This window comes from Euleptes europaea, chromosome 4, assembly GCF_029931775.1.
Source record: "Euleptes europaea isolate rEulEur1 chromosome 4, rEulEur1.hap1, whole genome shotgun sequence".
Classification (NCBI taxonomy): domain Eukaryota; kingdom Metazoa; phylum Chordata; class Lepidosauria; order Squamata; family Sphaerodactylidae; genus Euleptes; species Euleptes europaea.
Window position 1 is genome coordinate 71,316,590 of NC_079315.1, and position 27,239 is coordinate 71,343,828.

At 40.7% G+C, this 27,239-nt stretch overlaps 1 protein-coding gene across 5 annotated transcripts in view; it reads right to left on the bottom strand.

The window, feature by feature from the left end:
• Positions 1–11,085: 11,085 nt before the first annotated feature.
• APC (APC regulator of WNT signaling pathway) overlaps positions 11,086–27,239 on the bottom strand; it is an 81,830-nt gene continuing 65,676 nt past the window's right edge. For all 5 annotated transcript variants that reach the window (XM_056848749.1, XM_056848747.1, XM_056848751.1 and 2 more), the window contains 5 exons: positions 26,626–26,765; positions 25,785–25,862; positions 25,514–25,630; positions 24,936–25,150; positions 11,086–18,527 (listed from right to left, as the gene is read on the bottom strand). In XM_056848749.1, coding sequence (XP_056704727.1) covers positions 11,966–18,527; positions 24,936–25,150; positions 25,514–25,630; positions 25,785–25,862; positions 26,626–26,765 — 7,112 coding nt within the window. In that variant the 3' untranslated portion in view covers positions 11,086–11,965. The remainder of the gene's footprint in view (positions 18,528–24,935; positions 25,151–25,513; positions 25,631–25,784; positions 25,863–26,625; positions 26,766–27,239) is intronic.

A 27,239-nucleotide genomic window follows, 5' to 3' on the forward strand; every position in this document is an offset into this window, starting at 1 on the left:
AATGGATATTGGGTTCCTTTTATAATTATACACATTGTTTGGATTCCTCATTTATGTTGATAGTATATGCTTGGATTCTTTGTCTGTATTCATCTATGTTGATGTTTATAAGGTTTTTTGTCATATTGTGTAATAACATACAAAATTGTTCAATCTTTTTACAGTGTGTGATGCAGTTGCACTTTGTGTTTCTGTCACCTTAGGTCATGGCATGATTTGCTTGTGAGTCTTCCTGCTCCATCAGTCAAAGACCAATTGTTTGGACTGAGCCTCACTAAAACATTTATATAGCATTGTTTAAAGTTTCAGTTGAATACACACTGGCCTGGGAAGAAGCCTCTCTGAATAAAGTAGAATTTAAGTGTAATGATACATAGGATTACGCTGTATGGATAATATACTCATAACCATCCTCTATGTAGCCAGTTTACATAGATGCACATATAATCTTGTCCTGACCCCCTTAGAATGTCTGCACATTTCCTGCATATAAGGCAAGTTCCTAATAGTTTCACATATTTGCAGTACAGAGTACAATATTGTTGTTTGAGCTAATCGATTCCAAATCACTTGTTTAGCGATAAAGTCGTCATGCCACTTACTAAGGGAAAAGCTACTGTGGCAGGTTTCTGGTCAAATGCAGAACAAAAAACAATTGCATCATTGCAAATAAATACTTATCTTTAAGCTTATCATTATACCCTGAATTTATTCTCTCCCCAGCCTCAAGATACGGAGTGGTGTTTAAGGCTAGGTGTATTCAAGTTCTGTTGGTGGATGTGTTTTGGAATTTTAAGCATTTTTTTAAATTAAATGATTTATGATAGAATTAAGCTTATAATACTTGGGGGCTCATCATCCTGAAGACATTCAAAGAGACTGTCTCACTTCACTGATTCTGCTTATTGGAGTGTGAGACTTTTTCAGCAGAGTTAACATGCATCCTTACTACACTTACTTCTGTTAAAGAATTCTCTTTGTTTAAGTGATCTTATTAATGCATCTTACAAGTGTACTGCTTATTCTTTTGGCAGATTTCATAACATTCCTATGGCACAATGGCTTTACCCCCGCAACTGTGATCAAGTTGAAGATATTAAGTATTTTTATATTGCCCTCTTTATGAAAATATAAGAAATAAACTGCTGTGCCAGTTCATTATTAACTTTTCAGGTTCTGAGGAGTGCATTAAATTTTTACTGGCAGATACACTCCCATGTTTCACTTTTCAAATGGCTACTTTTATGTTTTTATCTGTTAAAATTAGGGATTTTATATCCTCTACTCAATAAGGATTTTATATAAATTGTAGCCTTATTTATGGCTGAGCATGGATTTGTGCTAAGGTCTCTTCAGTCCAGTTCCAGTACTCTCTTCACAAGAGTAGGTCTTCAGAGTAGCAACAGGTACAGTTTTGTTCAGAAATATCCTATCTTAAAAACAGCAAATCTTGAGATGGATTACTTTAGGCTGCTACTACCTTCTTTCTAAGGTGGGGACATGGAGTAGGTGAGTACTCAGCAACCTTAGCTACTGGCTTTTTTGTATCTTTCAATTAGAGTTATCTGCAAATTGTCAGAAACAAATGACCTGTTCATTGAATCAGACCCTCTGGCCATTGTCCATAGAGGTTCTAGCAGGCATTTACAGGGTGACTAAAGGGATTCTACAGGGTATGCTTTCTTTACCTGCTTGAATTTTCAGGGACTACTGTGCATGGGGTGAAATTGTGCATGCATTTGGACTGATGACATCAGTACCTTGATGCTATATAGATTTTTTACCCATCCCATGCCCTGAAGTTCCAAGGCCTTTTCACGTCACACCAAGTGTATACCTTCGCAGGATAACCCCACAAGTCCCCTTTCAATGCTAATTCTGCATTAGGTAAGATTAGGATGGGGTGGGGGGTTAGAGTGTTTTGCTTTCATTTTTATCTCTCTTCATTAACCACTTTTTGTGTGATCCACCCTAACTTCTTAACCGCTAAGTTTTAAAATAAAGTGTTTATCATACTCTCATTTTTCTTTAAATAGTTCTAGAGATCTTACAGGAGAACCTCTTGAGGAGTTGTTAGACAGTTGTGGAGTGCCTTTTTTGTAGCATGTATGAGTTATATCTTTTGTGACCTATTTCTGTCTCTGAATTCTGCATATTTATGGCCTGTGGTATTAAGTAGAGAAATTTCTTTTGACAACTGAACAAATGCAGAGACTATGGTTGCCATATATTTGGAGGAATCACTTTATGAGATTGTGAATTTAACTGACATACTTGTAGAAACATTTCAATGTAGATGTTTAAGAAATCCTGAGTTCCTGCACTAAGAATCTAGTTTAATGTGTAGTAATGAATACAAATACAAATATGAATTTAATTTAATGTTGTAACCATAGGTCACATCACACACAAGAACATACCGTAAGTAAATAACATTAAAATTTACCAAAACACAAGTATAAACTATAAATCCCGTCCAGTCACTATTTAAAATATGCCCAGTACTCGATACAGCTAAAACGTAAGGCTACAAGTTATATAAAAATCCTTATTAAGTAGGATATAAACTTATTGCTTTGCGATTTCATTAACTTATTGCTTAGCGATTTCACTAACAGATGTTTAAGGAAGAACAGATTATTGTAGGCATGGGGGAAGCAGAAATGGAGTCAGGTAAGAGTAATTTGTGCAACAGAAGGGAAAGGGAAAGTGCCAAGCAAGGGTGTAAGAAGAAATAATGGCAGAAAGATATGGTGGCCGTGAAGCCATTGGCAGTTGGACAGCTCAAGAGTTTGTGCTGCATCTGGAAAGGAAATGGAAGCCAGTGCATGAATTTGGAGAAAGGCGTTGCATGACTAAGTGACAACATAAGTAGCGAATGACTTTGCGGGCAGAACTGTGGACCAATGTGAGACCAGCAGTAATCAGTGCAGGAGATAATGTGGATGAGGACACAGATCAGAATTTTAATGGAGCAGAGAAAAGAGAAACCTGGTGCTCGGTGACTACATTTTGGAGATTCACCCAGGATCTGTACAGACACCATCAAAAATGTAAAACCTATGTAGTCATGTTTGTTTATATTTCAAAAACTCACTAGTTTCCTTTGAGGATAGGCTATAAATATTAGTATAATGTAGGGCAGATGCATGTAATGGCAGGAAGAAAGGCTTGCTTCTTGTGTGCAGTTTGCCATTTCAGGAAAAGTCTGATGGTCTACATGCAGTTTATTATCTGTGGCTTTGACCACTGAAGATTTATTTAAGGTCACCTGCAAAATATCCTTGTTTTAGTGATTATATCAGTGCTAGTATCTCTTGAACAAAAATCAGTGGTTTTCTTCATAACCTGGTTAGAACAATCATAAAGGATAAGCAACATTTCGTTAAAACATAAGAACATATCTCCACACACTGCTGAAGTGTGTTCAAAAAATTTTTATACAACACTGAAAATAATTAAGTTATTTGTGCATAGCAAGGCAAATTTAGAACTTGATCAGTATTAAATAAAATACATAGTATTCTGTCATAGGATTATTAATGTCAGAGAGCTGCAGCACTAAGGCTAGATAGTCAATTTATTTTGCTAACCTTAAATGGTGTGAAACAATTGCCACAGCTTGGCCTTAGTTTAGGAATATGCATTGTTAACTGCCCCACGTAAATAAAAGACACTCATTTGAGACAATCAGTGAATAAGCCCTGTGATTGTTAGAGGAGGAAATCTCATGTTAAATCTTGTCGAAGGCTTTCATGGTCAGAGTTCATTGGTTCTTGTGGGCTATCCGGGCTGTGTAACCGTGGTCTTGGTATTTTCTTTCCTGACGTTTCGCCAGCAGCTGTGGCAGGCATCTTCAGAGGAGTAACACTGAAGGACAGTGTCTCCTTCAGTGTTACTCCTCTGAAGATGCCTACCACAGCTGCTGGCGAAACGTCAAGAAAGAAAATACCAAGACCACGGTTACACAGCCCGGATAGCCCACAAGAACTCATGTTAAATCGTTCTTGTCAAAGCACATTGCACGGTATTTGATATAATTCCCTAGTGCATATGAACAATTAATTCCCTGATTAGCATTAAAGCTGATGTCTGCTAAATCATAAATTTCAAAGTTTTTGAAATTGCGATACCAAGTTCGGCATCTCTAAAAAATTCTCTTAAGAAAAATTCTCTTCAGTTTGCAAGTAAAGAAACTAGGAACGTGAACCTGAAAGATGAAAAAAATACATTGCCTTATTTAATCTTCATTTAAGTAACACACATTTCTGTCCTACCTGATAACACTTTAGGTTTATTAAATCAGCAAATAAAAACATTAACTGTGCACTGAAGGTTTGAACAGGCAATTTACACAGCCTTATTGCTCCAGCTGAGTACACTGTTGATCATGTTATTTACACGAAGGATACACCTCCAGCATATCTATGGGGGTGGGGGTTGCGGGTACTGAAATCATTAATTGGTTTAGACCAAGAAAGCCTATCTAAATTTTTTTACTTGCATCAAGGCATTTCAACAGTAGTACTAATTTACCGGCTCAAGGTAATATTTCACCAAGTCAAAAAGATGTGATTGAGCACTGCACATTCTCTATTTCATTGTTCCAAGAGCTTGCTGCTGAAGTTATAACCAAGTTCCTCCCATCTATACACATTGCTTGCATTTTCTCACATTTTTCATTGTTATATTTCATTCAAATGCACCGATCCAGCTTGGCTGTAAAAAGGCTTCACTAGTTGCACCAGAACACATGTCCCATTGCAAGCAATATGCAGAGACACAACATTGGTACTTAAGATTCTGATGTCTGCCTACTGCTGGTCACAGGCCTTTATCTAGCAAGCAGTGCATGGATTCCTTTATCTGACTGGGATGACACTGCTCAACTGTAACTGAGTTTTATTAAAATTCTTTAGAGTGTATTTACCCGTTTAATCATGAATGTGTCACTCGTGCACCAAGAAGCATTAATCCCAAGTGTTTGGAAAGAGTGCTTTTCATTGATTTATAGGCAAGTGTACCTCAAGGGCATCTTCTGAAAATATATTCTATTTTAATCCTTTAGAACGCCTGAAGAACTCCAAACTATTTGGAATATGGCCAAATGCCTTTAGAACACACACATTTGGTGAGGCATACATTGGGCAAATGGATGATGCACCACTAAACGCCTCAAACCCAGGCCAGCCATGTTCACATTACAAAGCTACAATTATTCAGCCATTTTCTAAGCAACTCTCTCTCAAGAATAAGTAAAAGAAAGGAACCTGAAGCACCAAACAATCAGTACATAAGGAAAACATACATATTTTTAGGTCAAAGTTTCCCCAGCACCATAAGACATTAGGCTGAAGGAGACCTACATGCTAGTCCTTGTAGGACCACTTTGCTTTTTTGTTTCCCCAATATGGTTCACAGAATGCACACAGCTATAAATAGAACTCTTGGTATCATTAGAAGATGAAGCTTAGCAGTGTAACACAGAGATTGATTTGTTTGATCTCCTCCTCCTTCCAAGCAGTTCAGAGTGGATGCGATTGTGCCCCCTTTCGTTTTATCCTAAAAGCAAGTTATGTAGGGTGGGCCCACACAGTGAATTTCATACCAGTGGAGATTTGAATGCAACTCCCTTGCTCTAGTTTGACACAGTAACCAGTATACCTCGTATATTCAATTAATCTGATCTGGACACCAATGAGTGTAGCCGTATATAATTACCCTTAGATAGCCCTAAGACTCTCTCACAGGGGTGACAGGAGCCTGGAGAAAAAAAAAGTCTGTACCTCTAACAGAGGCTTAATGGGAAGTTTACCTTGTGATGTTGTTGACGTCAATTCCATGTAAAGCTTCACCTGCCCATTTCCATACATTAAGCCTCTGTAAAAGGGACATGACTTTTTTTTTTCTCCAGGTTGTTGCCAACCCCTACATAGCAGTATTCTAGTAGGAATGGCTGGAAGTAATAAAATCCTGTGACACTATTGATCCTATGATATTTTATATTAGATTCAAATGCACCAATCCAGCTAGGCTGGAAAAAAGGTTTCACTAGGAAGAGGGAGTACATTCCCTGATACTGACAAATATCCACCTGCCATCTAAAGAAACATGTTTGGCCTTTACTGCATCTAGTAGTGATGAGCCTCGCTTACAAACGTGTTTGCAAATAAACTCAATTTTTACGGGTTGGCAACATTTTTCTACTGAAAGAAGATACACATAAATTTTTATGTACTTTTAGTATTAAGAATCTCCCAATGCTGAATAAAATTCCTGGCAGACTAGGAGGATTTTTTGGAGAATCCTTTGGATCTTTGCTAGAGTATCACTGCGACAGCATTAGTGCCACTTACACCAGCTAAACTGGAATTAACACCAGCGCAGGGCCACTTATGCCAGCGCTGAGGAGTGGCGCAGTAGCTCCATGCACAAGTGCCAGTGTTGCCGTTGCTGTGTTCCTGAGGGTGTTCCCAAAGCACTTTTCCTCTGGGAACGTCCCCTTTAGTGGCGCGAACTTGCACCAGCAAAATGGCAGGAATAGTCCTGTGAAACCCATAGAGCAATTTCACAGGGTTCTGAGGAAAATTCATTTTTGGCTCGTTGCGCTGAGATAGCAAGCCACTGAGGAGTCGGCACGGCTGCGCCATCCCTGAAGTAAGTATCCCCCCTTAAGATTATGCTGTAGTGCTTTTAAGTCTACTTCATTCCATCAGTCCACTGTTCACCACAAATACGTACCATTCAGCTTGCTGCTCAAGGAGAGGAAAGCAGTAGTTTTGCTGGTTGCTTGAAGGAAGTGTTGACCCAGAGGTTTTGTGCTATTTCAAACTAAGTGCTTTAAAAATGTCTTACAACTATTAATAAAACAAAATGTGTACAACCCAGCACAAACTTTTAAGGGTCATGGAATGAAATGGTAGAGTTACATCTCTCTTTTTAAAAGAGAGGTATAACTCTACCATTTCATTCCATGACCCTTAAAAGCTGCTTAACTTTGACTGAATTGTGCCAATTTATTTCCAGATCCATTAAACTGTCACTGAAACTGAATGCTGGACTGTTACTGGCATTACTCTTCAGTGTCTTACAGGACAGACAACATTGCTCAAGGTCACATGCAAAAAAGTACCTGGGGATTAACTGGCAAGAACAAAGGTCAAACCAGACTTCTCACTTGAAATGAATTGTTTTAAGCTAGTAGATGATGGTACAGTGCTGGTAAGATCTTAGACGAGGCATCTGGTAATTCTCTAAGCCTTTAAGTTGGGAGAACATAGCTTACATGGCACTATCAGAAAGGATATCTGATTAATTTAAAAACACAGATGTTACTAGCTCTCTGTAAAACGGTTTAGAACACCAGAGGTTAGGAAGTAAATGGTATGCCTAGGCCTGGTGACTTTAAGTTGTTTCACACTGAAAGTGTGCATTGCTTCAAGCTGATTTAGAAAAGCTGTAAAGGATGTCAAACTGCAAAAAACCAACAAAAAAAACCCCCACTTTGGAGTTGTGTGTTACATTTCAAAAAAGATCTTGCATAAATATGACTGAAAGCTCAATGACAATAGGTTGGAAGCAGCCAGGGGTTTTCTCACTCAGTCTCACCCAATTTTCCTCAATGTAGCATCCAGCTCCCATGAGCTTTATCCATGTAGGTCCCATGAACCCCGTCATAGAACTTTTGGTGGTCAAAGGGGACCCCCATTCTTACCAGGATAAATGCTGTTTGGATCCAATCTAACGTTAAAGGCAAATGTTCGGAATTACACAAAATAAAAATAGATTGAAAAGTTGGAAAAATCTGGGAGGTACCTGATTAAATTATGAATATGATTTTGCTGCATGTCTCCCATTAATAGGACTGGACAGAGCTACCTGTTGCAGAAAAACAGATTCATTAAGAAAAATATTTTATGCAAGACAAGCAAATTCATGGTTCTATTTCCCATGGCACTTGTCCTACATCTTGTTCCAGATCTTACACTGCGGAATGCTGACAAATATGAACAAAAGATGAAGCAAGAGAAAGACGTGCCTATAGCCACTAGTGTATAGTAAAGACAAATGGAGAAAAGAATTTGCAACTATAGTCAAGTCAGGGAAAAATTAAAAAGGAAAGTTTTGGACACCAAAGGTTACGCCCTCTTATAGGATGAATTTAGTACTTCAGCTGTTCTTAAAGAGAAGCGGACAGAGTATGGACCTTTCAGATGCGTTTTTGCTCTTCTCTACTCAAAATTACTTTTCTAGAAAGAGGACATGAGAGACCATTGGTATAAGTCATTGTAAAAGCACAGGTCTTTCCAAACAAGAGTTGTCACTGCATTTTAGTCAAGACTGCTTTCATTATTAGATACTAAGCAGTGAAAATCTGGGCTCTGTATTTCACTGAACTTGGATTTATCTATCTAGCCTAAGAACTGAGTTGCCATGGTAAGAATACACTTAAATCGGGTTGATTGGGAGGGGTAGAGTAGGGAATTTATAACTAGCAACCACTTTGACTTTGGACTGGATGTGTTTCCTTCGAAATAATTCACTTTTTAACAATCCGTTGGGTACAACTGAGGAATTCAGAAGTCTTTCAATGGGGCATGTCCTTCTCTAGTGCTGATCATCCAACTCTACAGTTACAAATTAAATTTTGCTAAACACAAGAGTTCCGAATTTTAATTTCTTTCACACATTAAAAAATATACAAAGAAAGTTAATGCTTTCCAAACATGTTAATAGTCAGAGATACTACTTTGAAAACAGACTATCTCAGATCTGTGGTCAGGGTTGGTTTGTCAGAGAGATATAAAGTTATCAGAAGTTTCATCAGAGATTTGACATTGTCAGTACATGATGAACTGTAATGAATAGTTTACAAGTGAGAAAGTATAGAAGGTAAAGTACATCACTTGGAACAATAAATAATTCCGTTCAAGACAAGTTAATCACAGTTCAATGAATGCTTTTTAAATGGAGGGCTAAAGGCAAAAACACAGACCTGGTCATATCCCCTTTACATTGAAACTAAAAACTTTGTAACACAGTAAACATTACAATTTTCTCATTTGTTTTGACTGGACTGTTTTCCACACCAAATGAAATTATATTTGTCAAGTTATTAGTTTATTTCAATATGTCAGCATTAAGTTACAAAAGAAGAGCAAACCACTTGGCTTGTACATTGAGTCACAAAAAATCAGGAAACTGGAGAAAATGAAGACAGTTCTCTCATTACCAAAGGTAAGGGCAGAAGCAGGAAAACTTTAAACAAGTTAGTAACATTTTTAAAAAGAAGTTCTCACCAATTGTTTTTCTCATATTGTGTAGTGCATCACTACTGCATCCTATTAAACTAGTGGTTAATTCAGTAGAAATAAAAAGCAGTACTCAGCAAGTACATTTTTTTAACAGCATCAGTAAAGTCAAGTTGCCATGAAAGCTTACTAGTCAACCATCAAAGATTTATGCAACAGCCTTGTTTCAGTTATTCTCTGGAGCTGTACTCCATTTTCTTTTGGCAATGCTGATTGCAAGGGAAACAATTCACACCAATGAACAAATACTGATCTTATTTTATCTCTCCTTGTTGGATTCAGTACATAAAACTACATTTAAACATACAGTATGGTTTATTGCAAAAGCTGAAGGCTGTATATTAGGTAGGCAGGGTTCATGTCTATTTAAAGACATTCCACCAATATGGTATGCCATTAAATATGCTCAGTTAAAAGAGCAAAGAATAGAAATAAGCATGTAGGGTTGGATCCAAATGACCATAGGTTGAATTCTAATCAAAGAACAGATATTTCCCATACCCATTCCCTTGCAGGGGGTCACAGAATCCTTGTAAACAGTGCTATGAGTCACGAGGGCTAAACTGGAAAATCATGGTCCTCTCCCTTGTGAGCTTAAGTTCTCCCTCTACTTGAAAAATAGGGCCTTTGGATACAACCCATAGCCTTCTGGGGTGGAGAATCTGGAATAGGAAGGGCTAGCTACTTATAAGACACTCAGCATTTAAGTTTCTTAAAATTGATTTATTATCTTAATTAAATAGGTATTTTAAAGAAGGATTCTTAGGGATAAAGAACTCACTTCTTGGACCTGGTGTTTCAAAGCATCATTGGACTTACCAGCCCATCTCTATAGTGTGCATCATTTGATTAAGAAGTTAATTAAGGGGCAGGAGAGCCAATAATAATTAAATTGTTTGAGAAAGCATGCTGCTGTCTTGTTAACAGCACTTTAGGCTAATATAAAGTTTCACATTTGCACTGAAAAATAAAATTACTGAGTACACTTGCCATGGTTGTTTGCCACACAAGCACTATCCTGCGTTGTCAATTATGCTGGTATATGTGTATGAAGATATTTTTTTGGTAGCAGGGTTCAGAATCTCCTAAAGAATTACATGCATGATTGTAAGAATGAACGCCTGCCTGAGGTACACACTCAACTTACTCACTACTGTTTTAATTAACCACATGCACACACATGTTGCTATATTTGCATAGAGGCACTTAAGTTTGTAATACTTCCACTGTAAACAGTCTAATGAAGGTCTCTTTAAGTCAAAGCATATGTGAATACAAAGTTGGATTATCCATAGCAGTTTAATGTACAAATTTTATTTTCTAGTAAGACACTTAAATTTAGTACATTAGTTGCTAGTGTTGCTCAAATTAAAAAAACAAAAGGAAAACACTTAAAATTTTTAACTGTATACTTTTTCCAGTTTTTACAACTGTAAAAAAACCCTTATTTGTATACACAGTAGCATTCTAGGTTGTCCAGATATAAAAACTTTATGGAAGTACTTCTTTTAGCGCCTCTGTCTATACCTGAAATCAACTAAAAAGTCTCAACTGCCCACCGCAGTGCCCTACCTGAATGTTGCAGCTGTTGCCTGGGTATCCTAACACACATGAACTGGGAGAGAACCAGTGTGACCGTACAAGCAGTGGGTGCAATCCTGATCCATTACAATCAATGAAAATGTTTCCAGTTATTTCAGTGAAGCATGGATTGTCCCCAAGAGCCTTTAGAATTAAGTGCATTATATATCATACAGAGAGGGTTGTTCAAAAATACCAAAATTAAACATTGATTTAATAGGTACTGCAAAAGTAACACACAACAAAATTTACATACAGCAATAATTTATTCTGAAATGTTCATTAGTTTCTGTTGAGACCTCACCCATGTCTCATTAATAAAAGAGCAGCCATCTCACCTCAAATACCAGAATATACATCAAGTTACAGCATAGCAAAAATCCTACCTACTGTCAGATAAAATCTAGTTCAGGTAAAATAATTTTGTTCAAGGTTTACACATACACAGATTTCCTTTTTTTTCCAGAGCACAAACAAAAGGTAGATCATTACACCATAACTATCTATGCACATTATGTGACCACAGAAATGTTAAACATTATTTCAGAAAATGAACGATCAGTTCTATCCATGCAGAAAAAACAGGCTTGTTCAGCAGAAACCATATTACTGTGAATTTCACAGCCACATGATTAATTATAAGGTTAGGTGGCTTCACAAATACTAAAACAGAGTATTTTTTTGCATAAATAATACCAATTTCTCCCTGATGTAGTTTTAGTTATTTTGCAAATCTAAAAATGAGCAATACAGCAATAGAATTCTTTTCTTTAAATCTGTTGTTCATCTTTCCTGAATCCCCCCTCCAAAACAATTAAAGATATGGGATGTTAATTAAATATATGTAAAACATACTGTACAAATATAATCACTTTAGCAATTTTATTGCTAAACTATCAATCAGGAATCCCTCGAAAGCGTTACCAGTGAAGACAAAGAATATCAAATATGGCTTCCAGAACAAGGACCCTCTACAAGAATCAAACTTATTTACAAAAAACAAACAAACCCACACTCTTGTATAGTTCCATTAAAAAAATTTCACATATAGCATAATACATCAGAATTTTTACTTAAACAGAAGTCACCAAGTAGGATCCAGAATGGCGCTTAGGACTCTGCGCATCACTTGAATCTGCATTTTCAGTCTTTGAATCTCGTTTTTTTGTGCCGTTATTGACTGGTGTTGGTATCTGTGATGGTCGCGTAGAGCCATTATCCACACTGCTTTTTCTGGGGCTTGGATTATAGTTGAAAGGAGTCACTCTTGCCGCCACAGCTCCACTGGGTGAACTGTGTTTGCTTGAGCTGCTGGAGCTGAATGGTGTGCGTTCATTAATGATGCTTTCACTGGCCTCTGGGGCAGGGATAGGATTGCTTAGCACAGGTTTTGTTTCAGTTCCTTTCTTGTCTGGACTATCAATTTGAATGAATGAGTTTAAGCGGTGTTCTAAACCCATTGTACGAACAGGGGCATTTCCATTTCCTGTATTTTGTTTTCCATGAAGATCTGTTGAACCTTTACTATTCATGTTCCCTTTCTCTGAAACACTGTCAATAATGGGGGGAGTGTTTCCTGTGGGAGATTTTCCAGATCTGGGATTATTAATAGGGCAGTCCTCAATCCTCACCCACACATCCTCTGTCTTAGAGACGGCAGGCGCCATTTGGTAAATTAAAGTTTTTGAATCAGCACCATTGGTAGCACTTGATGTATTCTGGGGAGGACTAGTCATTATCTGAGGAATTTCATTTTCCTTTATCTTTCTCCAAGTACCTTTTGCTGGTGCTTGACTCTCTTTAGATTGCTTGAGTCCAGAAAAAGAACTTACATGTTGCTTTTCATCCTCACTTTTGGCCTTTTCACTGGATTCAGAAGAGGCGGAGAGAATTGAGGAAGAACTTCCAGTCCTTCGCCAAGTGCTTACACGAGGTAGTGATGAGGAATGTTTACTGTGCTCACGCTTCCATGTGCCTGATCTGTTAATTGGCAGTCTTGAGGGGCTCTCAGAATGAGACCGAGCTATGTCATGCCGTTTTGTTGGTCTTCCATCACTATATTCCAAAGAAGGACTCAAGTTAGGAGGTAACTTTCGCCAACCACCAGTTTGGATTGTTGAATGAGTAGATAAAGACATATCAGGAAGTGAAGGACTTAAAACTGGGGTCTGTGTGTGTGACTGGGTGGGGGAGTCTGGTCTAGAAGGAGACAATGATTCAAATGAAGCAGACTCCTCTAATTTCCGTCTTAGAGTTGGACTTGGAGTTTCTTTAATAAAAGTTGACTGGCGTACTAAAACAGGCCTCTCTGATCTGTCAGATTCACTTCCGCTGGATTTGGTTGATGACATTCTAGATAATTCGGCCTTTTTGTTAGATCCACTAACACCAGGAATTTGATTTAATCCTTTTGAGGCAGACTCGCTTCTGGGAATACCGCTGGTGCATTTGGGCAGCGCTGTTTGCTTTGCTACAGTTTGCTGACTCATTTGCCTGCCTGGTGATGTGTATGCCATTCTTCCTGAACCTGAAGACTTGGTAGAAGATGTACTCGGAGATGATGTTCTTGGCAGCTGGGAGAGTTTATTAGGAGGACTTATGCCATTTCTGCCTGGTGAAATTGAATTTCGGCCAGGAGACTGTAGAGGTCTGGATAATGGTTGCTGTTGTGGTCTAGAAGGTGTAGAATCTCTAGATCCTGACCGAGAAGGCCCTTTACTTGCTCCACCCTGTTGTGATGGCTGTCTGGATATAGGGCTTGGCTCAGATTTCACTGATGGCTTTGTTACTCTGGGGGAACTCTGGCTTTCATTAGGACTTTTGGAAGCTGTACTCTTTAGTTGAGGTCCTTTTTTAGAAACAGGACTTGTACTTGAAGAACTATTTCGAACTCCGGGAATATGAATCATTGTCCTACCTCGGGAAATTGAAGGCATGTTTGTTTGCAGTGGCTGTTTCAAGTGACTTGTAAGTTCTGAATTGGAACGAGCTTTACCTGTAATCATACTTTTGTATATTTTCTTTCCTCCTTTGATACCTTTATTTTCAGATTCTACTTTCTTGGATTCCAGTGTACTTTTCTCTCCAGGCTTAATAATTCTTGGACCCTTATTGCTAGTAAAAGGTTTCTCTTCTTGATCAGGTGTAAGATGAAAGGGTGACCCTAAGGAAATACCAGATTTTAATGAAAGGATTGAATCAGAATCGGATGAAGCCTGTCTAGACAGTGATGCTGCAGCAGCTTGATGCAAACTGCTGACTATAGAATTGGCACCTTCTTGAATAGCTTTCCAATCAAAATTCTCTGAATCAGGTGAAAAACCATGTTCTGAATCAGGCCTCTGTATATCTTTCAAGTCCAGGGTCAAGTCTTCCGCTAAAATGCCTCCCATGTTTCTACAGCTACTTTTTTCATTGTCCCCTTTTGTTCTTGAAGGCTTTTTCTTTTTAGGCATAGCAGAACTAATACATTCCTGCAAAAGGTCATCTTCAGAATCAATACTAAGAGAACTGAGAGAACTGTTTCTTGAAAAACACACAGGAGTATCTTCAACATGGAATGATTTAGGAGCATAGCCAGAAGCTTGTGGTCTGTTTGATTCTATCTGTACCTCAGATGGTTCTATTTGTTCTATAGGCTCACTTTCTTTGTTGTTGTTTTCTTGATCGATATCACTAAGAGAACTCAAAGATGAATTACGAGAAAAACAAACCGGAGTATTTTCTATTGCAAAATTTTGCATTTTCTCATCTGTAGCTGCACCTCTATCTGTAATATCTTTGGATGACTGAGGAAAAGGGATGTGTTTCTGTACCAGAGCTTTAGATTGATTTCGTCCTGTTGGAGCATGTTTTTGGCAAGCTTGTGTTCTACTGCTTGATTGCTGGTTTGAAATGTGTTCTGTAATGGTGTTAGATTTAATTTCATTGTCTTTCCCCTTTCTCAGTTCTGCCTTCTCCCTTGAAAGATCCACATCATCGTCAAAGTCTAGAGAACTCAAGGAATCATTTCGCGAAAAACAATATGGAGTTCCCTCAATTGGAGTGTAATGGTGGGGAGAATCAAATGAAAAGCTTCCCCTTGAATGCTCTTCATTATTTGGAAGTTTATCATTAAAATCCCTTGAGCTGTTTTTAAGGTTTTGTTTCTTTGTATCTTTGTTGTCTGTGTGGATCCTTTCACTATTAAAGCTACTTTTTGACTCTGTGGTTTTTCGTAAACGTGCTCTGTACTCGTTACTTTGGGGCATGGGCTTTACTGGTGAAGTTGGTTTCTTTTTCTCAGCTTCTAGTTGATTTTTATTACTCATGGATGAGGATGTAGATGCTTGTTGAATTTGATCCATTATCCTTTTCACTCTGAAAGGCTTGTGACTTTTCCCTTTCGGCATAGCAGAATTGATACACTCGGCAAGAATGTCATCACCTTCTTCTGTTTTCTCATCAGTCAACCCAACAACGGAGCCAGCTGGATTTTTCCCCCTCTGCTTATCATCAGTGTTTCTGCCTTCTGTAGGAATGGTATCTCTCTTTTCAAATTCAGTTGATTGCATCCCGGTGCCAGCATTACCAGTATTAGCCAATTCATTTGGTGGTGATTCTATTGTAAGATCACTCAGAGATGTAGCTGTTGAGAAATTTATTGGTGTTCCCTCAACACAATACACACGTGGCATATCATCTCCAGGTGTAAAACTAACATGCTTTTGAGAATGTAATCTGCTTTGAGAAGGGAGAAGTTTATACACTGGCAGCTGGCTTGGTTTCCTGGCTACAGGTGGAGGTATTTTTGAAGCAGTTACCTGAGAAGGCTTTTTGGCTTTACGTGAAGATTTTGTAGGCATGGCAGAAATAATGCACTCTTCCAATATTTCAATATCATCATCATCATCTGAATCATCCAGTATATCTTTTTCAGGTTCTGTGGCCTTCTCTGCCTTCTTCTCTTGATCAGTCTTTGTATCGTTTGGCTGTTCAAGTTCTGCATCATTCCCAGGATCATCTTCATGTACAGGCGGCATTATTCTTAGCTCTATATCTTTCTGTATAAAAGGTTCATCAAGACTCAAAGCACTTAAGCTTGATGAACAAGAAAACCCATCAGGTGTGCTTTCTGTAGCAAAATGCAACAAAGTATCTGCATCTTGCAATACCTGCACTCTTTGAACAGCTGTACTAACAGCTGTTTGCCTTGGTCCAGATTCTCTCTTTTCAGTGCTAGGCACTTTACTTTTGGCTACTTCTCTCTTCACTTGTGTTGTTTGTGCAGGGGGTGGAGTTTTACTTCTGCTTGGTGGCATTGTTTGTCCTGGGCTATCTGGAAGATCACTTGGACTTATAATACCACTTACCATCCCACTGCAAGGCTCACTCTGAACTGAGCTAGCAATTGAACGACTCTCAAAACTATCCAAGGAACTTACAGAGGTACACCTGCTAAACATGAGTGGAGTTTCCTGCAAATAATGCTCTGGTGGACTCTTAGGAGTCTGAGCCCCACTTTTTGAAGGAGATTTGGCGCCTGAAGAAAACTCAACAGCTTTATGCCTAGCAGAGTCAGAAGGGGATAGATTAGAAGCCTGGAGTCTATTTGATTTTGTTCTGGCATGCTGAGATACTGATGAGGTCTCATTTACTGTACTTGCTGCAGACAGGCTTCGGCTATTTTCTTTCATTCCCACCATCTTCATAGAGTTATTACCGTCTGTGACACGTGTGGACTGCTCACGCCCCGTTTCATCCTCAGCAGATGACAAAGATGACAGAGAACTACATCTTGAAAAACATATTGGGGTATCTTCCACACAATAGGTCTGCATGGTTTCCTGGTTGATTGATGGTGCTTTGCAAGAAGCAGGCTTCTGACTGTGACTTGTTCTACTCTGAGCTGAATTTGGATGGAGCTGGTTGTGTCTCTTTGGGCCAGCAGAAGTTGCCATATTCCCAGTGGCTGAAGAAATATGATCTGTTTTAGTGCTCTGTATTGTTGGGCTCTTTGCAAAAGAAAAAGAGGGCTTCTGTGCAGAGGGAGGAATATCTGTTGAGTATTTGAGACTATAATCGATAGGCTGTTCGACATGATGCTCCTCTTCATTGTATTTTATGCTGTAGTTAGTTGGCTGATCTTCTTCCTCGTGTTGTTCCTCCTCAGAATAACGTTCACTATAATTGGTTGGCTTATCATCCTCATAATCATCAACCTGGCATAAGGACTGGTTCACTTTTGGATTTATCCCAAGACTGCAGCTTACTCTGTTTTGTTCTGTACTGTTGGATTCTCTTGATCTGAAAGGAGAAACACACTCTGGCTGGCCAAAAGGTGACTGGTAGCTTATGTGTTTATCATCACCACTTTCAGTGTACACAGGGTAGGCTCCACTTTGACTTCTGGACTGTCTTTGCTCATTTTGCTTTATTTCCTCTTCTATTACATGTTTGGGTCTTGCCCACCTTTCATTCTGCGATGGGCTCTGCCTTCCAGAATTCAGCTGCTCATCAGAATATTTTAGGCTATAGTTTATTGGCGTGTCTAGCTCTCCGTCATTGTCATCCATATGGTTAGCACTGTGTATTTTATGGGCTAAATCAGCTGGGTACTGTCCATAACTGCAAAATTTACTTTCATCATCTTCAGAATAAGATTCAATAGGCTTCATCTGTCCTCTTTTACCATATCCATCACTGCTGCTGACACTGTTTAAGCTATCATTAGAAGATCTCTTGTACTCCACTTTTGCATAAGGCACAGGACAAGTCCTGTTCTCAGATTTAGGAAAGTTATAAGCATTTGTATGAGAATGGGCAGTAGATGTTCTCCTTAATGCATTCCTGTCTTCTGACAAACAGTGCATTTCAGCTACAGAACCACTGCTTCTCTCATCCTGTGTAATATGCATACTTACTTCTTCCATTACTTTGGAAATTTGGGCTGTAGCAGTAGAGATCTGCATTCCTATTCGTTTAGAAGAGTTCCCAGAATTTTCTGTTGCTGAATGATAGCTGTTGAATCCCATTGCACGTTCTCTATCCAGGCTCCTGTCCTTTTCAGACCGAGAACTTTCGGCATTTCCTCTGCTTGAGGAAGAAGAGCCAGGCAACACTGTAGTATTTAAATACGGTGAAAGCACAGTCATGTTACCAGCATTAAAATTTTCTGACCTGCAAACTCCATCATCATGTCGATTAGCATCCAAAACATATTCACTGTACAAGTTTTGTTTATGTCTTTGCTTATTACGGTGGGATGTTTTGGGACTTAAATTATCAATATTGTCAAAAGTCTCAGATAAATGTTGAGCATCTAACTCTGCTTCCAGTGCTTTCTGCTTTCTAACATGAAGAGATGGCAAGCTTGAACCTGGAGACATGATGTTAGCATCTTTGTATTTTGCAGGCCTGTTTGCCATTAGGTTCCTTAGAGCTGCAGCACTGCCCATGGCTATCATCTTGTGCTTTGAATGTATGAGATTTTTGAGCATGCTAACTGCTCCCATGTCCCATAATGCTTCCTGGTCCTTTGCATTCCGTGCAGAGAGGTTCCACAAGGTTCCACATGCATTGCTGACTATTGTTAAGCTGTGAGACTTCAAGTGATGTAGCAGAGTTTGCAAGCAGCTGTTCTCTCTCAGAATTTGCCTGGAATTAAGATATGAACACAACAAATTAGATATCACAAACTAGATTTTTTTAAACCCAACATCTATCACAATTACATTTTGCTGATAACATAACCCTATAGCACATGTAAAAGTTGTTAATTTAAAGTCCAGCATTCCAAAGAGGTGATAGAGCATACATGCAAATAGTGTTTTTGAAAATACTATTTGTCTTGATTCAGGCAATGCCCAACTCTTACTTATTTTAACTACAGTTAGTCTGTGAAATTAGGATTTTGCTTGCACACATCAATAAAATCCTCCATTCTTTCATCCATGATCTCCATAGAGATCTGGCTGATACCTTGGTGAGGGTGGCACTAGGAAACAAGCCAGAAAGTTTGCATTTGCACATTATTAAAAAACCACAGAAGACCAATTTGAGATTAATAATCCAACTTCAAGCCATAGTTTTAGATTTTAGTTTGATGCATTTTAACTAATTATTGGTCCTAATGGGGTGGGGTTCATCAACTTCCCTCTTCATTCACAGATATGACCCCCCCATGTATTTCAGAGGGTTCCCTGTCCACCAGGAGCAGAATTTTGGGCTGGGGGTGAGGCAAAAAAGTTTTACACCATTAATTGAAATCTTTTCTGTTAGCAGAAATCATGACTGGATCCAACACACACTTGGTGGCTGGCATTCAGATGATCACAATAACCACCATTATTAGCTTAACTAAACCATAGTTTCATGTTATGTCTGACCTGAACCAATACCTCCCATGGGCAATTCTCAATCTGTCAGTACCCAAAGAAAGTTGACCAACGGCCTAATAACAGTATAAACACCAATGGGTTACATAAGAACTTTAATATAATACAAATAGTTAACTTCTTTGGGTACCTAGTTTTGTTGGGTTGAGGTTTTCTTCCCCTTTCTGTTTTGGTTTTCATTATCAGTCTGACGCCATTTGAGCAGTCATCTTTTAAAAACACCACAGCAATGCAGACAGATAACTTGATTCTTCAAAATCTTAACCCTGATCATATTACCTGCCTACCTCAATACAATCTGCTATTAGGCTTTATAGTATACAATGTCTGCTACATCCACAAATTGCATAAAAAGAGCCTTAAATTACTTACCATGAAGGCTCCTTCTGCTCTGAGGTACGGAGGGCATCTTCAGCTTGGGTTATTTACCTTTCCTTGCTAGGGAGGCAGGAACAAAAATTCACTAGGCCTTCCTGTCTCCCAGGGGAAATGACCCCCTCCTTCCTGAAAGCTCCAGTAGTTAGAATATAAGAACATAAGAAAGGCCCTGCTGGATCACACCAAGGCCCATCAAGTCCAGCAGTCTGTTCACACAGTGGCCAACCAGGTGCCTCTACGAAGCCCCTAAGAGCTAAGAAAAACGTAAGGTAGACAGAAAGAACCTAACTAGAAATAGATTGAACCTTTATGCGGATCAGCGTTATGACCGCACGATGGTAACGTAATGTAGAAACAGTATGGTAACGTAACGTAGAAACAACGAGGGGAAAACAAACACTCCCCTAAAACAGGTCCCGTACTCTTCAGGTGGGCAAGAACCATAGGATATTTCCTCTTGGTTATTATTATTATAATTATTTTTATTTATTTATTTATTTGCAGGTACTATTGGGAGGGGAAGTCGCCCTTCGTACCTCAGAGCAGAAGGAGCCTTCACGGTAAGTAATTCAAGGCTCTTTCTCGCTCTGAGGCAGGAGGGCGTCTTCAGCTCGGGACGTACCAGAGCTACCTCAGTATAGGGTGGGATAGACTATGTATCCTGCATTGCCTGAAGCACCCTTCGGCCAAAGGTGGTTGCTTCCTGGGCGAACGATTCTGTAGTGCCTGGTGAACGTAGAAACAGACAACCACGTCGCTGCATTAGAAATTTGCTCTACTGACACTCTCTGATTGAAAGCGGTGGTAGTGGCCGCACTCCTGACGGAGTGGGCTGTGATATTGAGCGAAGCCTGGAGTCCTGAAGTCCTGTAGGCGAGTGTGATACCGCGCTTGATGGTGCTGCAGATGGCTGCCCTGGACATTGCTTTCCCCTTGTTGGGGGCTGTCTACTTGGAGCCTACGTGCAATCTTGAAGGGGAATCTTGAACCATGTAATGAAGAGAGCCTCAGAAGTTCTGAGATGTGTGTGTGTAAAGTGCCATCAAGTCGCAGCCAACCTGCGGCGACCCCTTTTGGGGGTTTTCACGGCAAGAGACCAACAGAGGAGGCCTGCCAGTGCCTTCCTCCGCACAGCAACCCCGATATTCCATGGTGGTCTCCCATGTAGGATACATCCTATGTAGATTCTCAGGGCCCTTTTGACATCCAAGGAGTGCCACTCCTTTTCTATTTGGCTCGAAGGGTGAAGGACGAAGGTGAGCACCACTATCTCCTGCTCACGATGGAAATGAGTATTGATCTTTGGCATGAATGAGGGGTCAGTGCGCAGAACCACTCTGTCCTTGTGAAAGATGCATAAGCCTGGTCTGATGGAAAGCGCACCAAGCTCTGACACCCTTCTGGCCGATGTTATGGCCGTTAAGAAAAGTGTCTTCATTCATACCCATTCAATATCTACCGTCCTAAGAGGTTGGAACGGAGATCTGGTGAGAGCCTTCAAGATTGCATGTAGGCTCCAAGTAGGGTATCGGTGGGCAACCGCTGGGAAGGCGGATTTGACTCCTCGCAGGAACGCCTTGACATGTGGATGTGCCCTTAGGGCGTAACCTGAAACACGGGGGGCGAGGGGGGCGATGGCTGCCAGTTGACGCTGCACAGTGGAGGTTGTGAGTCCTAATCGTCTTCCATCGTGAAGGAAGGATCAGATGTCAATCACCTTGGGTTTTAGTGGGTTCACAGTATTCCTGGTGCACCAAATTGTAAAGGCTTTCCAGGTAGCCCCATAATTCAGTGAGTGGTCGGTCTCCTAGAAGCCAGGATGGTGTTGACGACTTCTGTGCTCTTAGGATGGGTGGGTTCTTCTCAGAACCCTTGGGGTGGGGGGGAGTGGAGGAAATGCACGTAGGAGGCCCATAGGTCAAGGGGATAGAAGGGTATCTGTGAGTCCCGCCCCAACCTGTCGAGACCTGATGAAAAACCTGGGTAGTTGGTGATTTGTGTATGAGACAAACAGGTCCACTATTGGTCTGCCAAATTGGAGGGTGATGAGGTGAAAACTTCATGATGTAGGGCCCGTTAGGACTTGTTCAGGCTCAGCCTGCTTAGTCAGACTGGCGGGACATTTGGGGGCCCCTGAATGTGTTTCACTGGAGTGGGAAAAAAGGGTTGGCCTCTACCCAGCATAACACTGACGTGCCTACTCTGTGGCGGACTGGTGACCGTAAGCCGCCCTGCTTGTTTATGTGTGTTTTGGCAGCCCATTGTCTGTTCTGACCCTCAGGTCCAAACCTTGGGTTACTTCTGGAAGTACCGTAATGCCCTCTGGATCGCCCTGAACTCCAGGGCGTAGCTATTCATTTTCTTTTCCTAAGGTTCCAGAAGCCCTGAGCTGTCAGGTCATGAAGGGTAGGTCCCCCCTCCCATCTCTACAGACAGGTGTCTGTGATTATTTGAGTTAAGGTTGGAAGAAGTACTATTAACGCTCTGGGAGGGTTTGGATGAGACCACTGCCTGAGGCTGGATCAGGCATTGGCCGATTCAGTTTTCTGACCCTTTCATAGTAGGATGTTCTTTGATAAACACTGAGGAACCACTGAGGGGTCTTGCGTAGAGCCTTGATCCTTGCACAGCTAGAATAGACGATATCGTAAGGCTCTGTAATTTTGCCAGGGACATGAGTTGTGAAGAAGGAGACCTTATCATCTCCTTGGTAGTAGGACACATCTTGCACAGTACATTTTATGTACCTTGTCTCTGGCAGGATGAGAGAGTTTGTAGTGGAATCGATGTGCCCTCCCCAGTGGCAAAGCCGTTGGGAAGAGTTTACGTGGTTCTTGTGATTCACCGTGGAATCCGTGATATGTTAACATTCTCAAATTGAAAACCTGTGCTGTCCTGGAGGAGACTGAGCTTGTCCCTCCAGGCTGGAGAAGCCACTGTTAGGACTGACAGGGATTTCTGCCCAGAAGGCCTTTCTGAATTGCCACCAAATAGTTTCCCTCCTTGGTAGGGGAAACCCATTAAGACTGATCTGGGTCTGTGATCCGCCTGGCAAGGGCACAACCCAACGACCTTCTGGCTTCAGAGCTTGTAACCAAGGCTCTAGCAGCAAAGGTCGCTAGGTCCGCGTTGCCCCTGCTTAGTGCCTCACACTCGTGCTGCTTCCTGGCACCGGCCTGGTTCTGGGGTAAACTCTTGGCAAGCCCTGGCTCACTTGCCCAGGGGGCTTCATGCCAGTTTCAGCCCCCAAAACGGCCACAAGAACCAGGCGCCTCCGGAAACACACGCAGACCCACAGGCCGACCTCTCGCCTCCTGGACAGCTGCCCAGACTCTATGTCTGTGGCGCACCATTGAGACAACCATAAAGAGCGCCTCTGATCGTGTGCAGAGTGCTTCCCGTTGAGTTAGGAGTTTGCTCACAGTGCCTGGCAGGTGTTAAGTTCTCTTCTGAAGAAATCCAACTATGCTCAATAGCACCCCCGGCGGGGGGGATAATTAAACAAACAAACCGCTACCCCCAAACACCCCCCTACTCGAGAGATTTCTAACAACGGCAACCACCGGAAGGGAAGGCTGAGGGGGGGGGGCTCTTAAAAGGGCCATCCCCCCCCCTCCACTGACAGGAGGAGAGATGTTGTTGTACCCATTAATGAGGTCTGCCAGCTAGCAATAGGGACAGGCGAACCGCGGAGAGGTAGCCGGGGAGGAGGCTGTACTGCCCCAAGCCTTCAGTGAAGGCATCTTTAAGTAAAGCAGCGAGCTCTGCTCTTAAAAGGGCCACCACCACCCCTCCGGGAGTTACAGTACTTCTACCAGGGCTGCCGTAACTGAGTCATGAGCTCTCTTTGAGCAGATGCAGGGGCCAACATGTAAAACCTTTTCATCATAAGTGACATTTGTTTGCTAGCCAGCGGCTTTTTCCCACTCTGATGTGATCAGGTTGGTGAAGTAATCAGGGACTGGTATAGCCCTAGATAGGACTGCGTGCCTTCCCTGGAGCCCTCCAATTTGTCGGGGGTGGGTGGGTGTTGAGCGTCTTGATCCTCAGAGAGATTTAACGCTGCTAGGGTCTTTGATAGAAGAGAAGGAAATTCCTGTGGAAACAATCTGAGCTTGAACTGGCCCTGAATGTGCAGAATGAGAGGTCTTAAAAGGATGAGGGTACACTTCCCCGCTTTACCACCTGTGATCGTTCTCTGACCCTTTCGCAGCTCGATCTTTCCAGAGGATCATGAGAGACATTAAGGTCATGCAAGGAGGGGGAGGTGGAGACTTGAATAGCTCGTAAGCCTTCTGCTAAAACGCTGCAAAAAAATATCAGTAAGCTCCAGTCTCAATGCCGCCAAACCCCTCTCTGCCAAAGCCCCGCGAACGGTTGTACGTTACCACCCGAAGGCAGGGTCGGTGCACTGGTCTGCGGGGTTGGTTGTGGGACGGGTCGATCTCTCTCTGGGGAGGAAGTATTCTGAGGCACTAGAGAAGTTGGGCTAGGAGCCGCGCTGTTTGTCCCCGGTGACCGGCTAGCAGCCGCACCCGTGCTTTTGATCTCACCGCGGGTATTGGAAGGCAGATTGGAGATTGCAGGAGACCGGCTAGCAGCCGCGCCAATCTTGACTCTCTCAGCCACCGAAGTCAGAGTGGTACATTTTGGCGCCCGGCTAGAAGCTGCCCCGCTTCCCTGTTGCCGTGCTATAGTTTGTGAGGAGCGCTTGGCTTTCTTTGCCCCCTTGTCGTTCTTAGAAGGCACCTTGCTACACTTTTTCTCCTTAGCAGGAGACCATGTCGGCTCGCCAGTCAAAAGCCCGCCTGCAACAGCTTCCCTGCTGATGTAAGAAGCCCCAGGTCTAAGTCCTTGGACAAAACATATTCGTCATCAATAGGGGCCACCATTTTTTTTAAAAGGCGGGAAAAAATTAACGAGCACCTAAAAGGTGTGGGAGCCGACAGACAAGGGAGGGGACATACAAGGGGGCGAAAACACCCCACTAGTCACTATAATCTAATTCTAATCTAAGACAAACAGTTTCCCTTTCTTTAAGCATAAACGGCAGTGAGGCACTGCCAAACACTGCTTCCCTATTGAAGGCAGGAAACAAAACTGGAGCTTTCAGGAAGGAGGGGGTCATTTCCCCCAGGAGACAGGAAGGCCTAGTGAATTTTTGTTCCTGCCTCCCTAGCAAGGAAAAGTAAATAACCCAAGCTGAAGACGCCCTCCTGCCTCAGAGCGAGAAGTTGCAATAAAATAAAGTTTGCATAAGCTTTACTGCATATGTACCTAAGTAGCTTACCTGTGATCCTCATTTGTAGCAATCAAGCTGGAAACATTACGCAATATTCCTCCTCCACTTTCAATGATGGCTAAAGTATTTGTTTGGCTGCGGTAAGTCAAAGTGCCCACTAAAAAGGCAAGAGCACCCTCTACTGCACATATGTCAGCTTTATTCTCAGTGCAATGAGCTGACAAATTCCATAAGGCACTCAATACACTTTTTAGGGTGGATTCCTGCAGAGAAAGCAAAGACAACACTGAATTAGAATCCCAGGGCACACACTTAACCAAATTAAACTAGTGGTAGATTTTAGGTAGATTTTATTCTTGACTTCACTGAGACAAGGATCGAGATTTTAAAGCTGTAAGAAAGGACAAAGACTAAGCTATTTTTATTTTGCTAGTTATCTTATAACAACTCCGTTGACAGTTGCCCATTCTAAAAATCCAATTGGGGTGTTGAAAAATCTTGGCTACTATAAAACAGAAACAGACCGATACAATACCCACTGGCAAGCATATTATTCTGTTATTGGTAGGTACCATTTTCTTTTTTGATCTAAGAGACACACTCAAAGTATGCCTTTGAAGATATACCTTTTTAACTTCCAAAGCACACTCCATCAGTGCTTTCACACTTCCAACCTCACGAAGGGTCTTCTTACTGTTCACATCAGCTCGCCAAGACAAATTCCTCAGCACACTTGCAATCACCTAATCAAATGAAACAAAAAAATCATAAGGGAACTCTGGAAAGGAAGAACAGAAGTATGTTGATTACTAGAAGAAAATTGGTTTAAATTCATGGGAAACAGCAACTGGGAAAATACAAACAAATAGAGACTAATAAATACTAATAAATATTTACCTGCTGTAAATCTTCACTTTCGGATTTTAGCTGGGCTACAAGAGCTCTCATGCAACCCTTCATAGAACATAACGTAGCCTATTGAAAAGGCAGAGAAAGATTAAGAGAATTATTAAGCAACCTTTAGGACAGGAAGTTAAATGTTAATTTCTGTGTGCAATCTTTTTTATTTTCAATAAAAATTATATATATATATATGTATTATATGATAAGGAAATGGAAAAAAGCAGAATAAAGCAGAAAATAGAATAAAGCTTTTAGATTTCCAGATCTATAGCTCAATATAACTGAAATAAGGCCTTTTATCCTATATATGCAACCTCTACCCAAAAAATTAACTAAACTTCCACTCTCTGATAATCAATAGAAGACTGAATGCTTATTTCTAGGGAGAGTGGGGTATAAATCTAGTAAATAAATAAATAATTTTGTTGATAGTAAAATTAAATTTGTAGCTATAGTACAGAATTTATCAGTTTAAATGATGCAAGTAGATTAAAGAAACTGACAAACATTTTTTGAAAGTCCACTTCAGTAAGCTTTATTTCAACTACCAAGAATCCATCTTCGTAACTGCCAATAACAGTATGCTTTGTAAAAAATAAAAACCCAAGCAAAGAGACTTAATTCCTACTTTAAATTGACCAACCAAACTAAAGGTTAGACACCAATTTCATGCTTCTATAAGACACACCCTTTAGTGTTGTAAATCTAGCATGTAACACAGCTATTTGCTAAACTCTACTCCATACTCAGCTATATCACTACAGCCTAAAGTTAATCCCAGCAACCAAAATTCTGAACTCCCAACTCTTAATATTAAGGAACAAAATAAGCCTACCTTATTGGCTACATCGCCAAAAGTTAAATTTGTAAGAGCCATTCCAGCATATCGTCTTAATGTGACACTATAGTGGTCATTAGTAAGTCCATACATTTCACAGTCCACCTGCAGTAATTCTGCAATGGCCTGCAAACCACCTATAAAAGAAGCATTTGAAATAACTATTTTTCCGAACTAATATTTCTTCACCAAAATGCCAAAGGTGATGCAAGGGATTAATTACAAGCCATTCAAGTTAATTGAGAACTGGTGTCAAAGAACAAGAGGACACAGGACATATCAGGACACAGAAGCAGGAATTCAAGGAAGAAGAAAACTGACCAATATGTTCCAAGTTAAATAAAACTTCCTATCTGCATACCTTTCATCATCCAGTTTATGGTAAGATGATACTCCAAGCATTCAAAGCTGCTATATATTTATTTTGTACTATTGTCCCAAGAATACTTTCAAGCATGACTGACATTTTGTCTGGTCACCGCTGGACACTAGGAATATTTAAAGAGCTGCATCTAAACAGATAGAATGTTATCTTTGGCTCTCTTGCAGTGCAATCCTAAACATGTTTACTTTGAAGTAAGTCCAACTGAGGTAAATGAGGCTAACTGTAT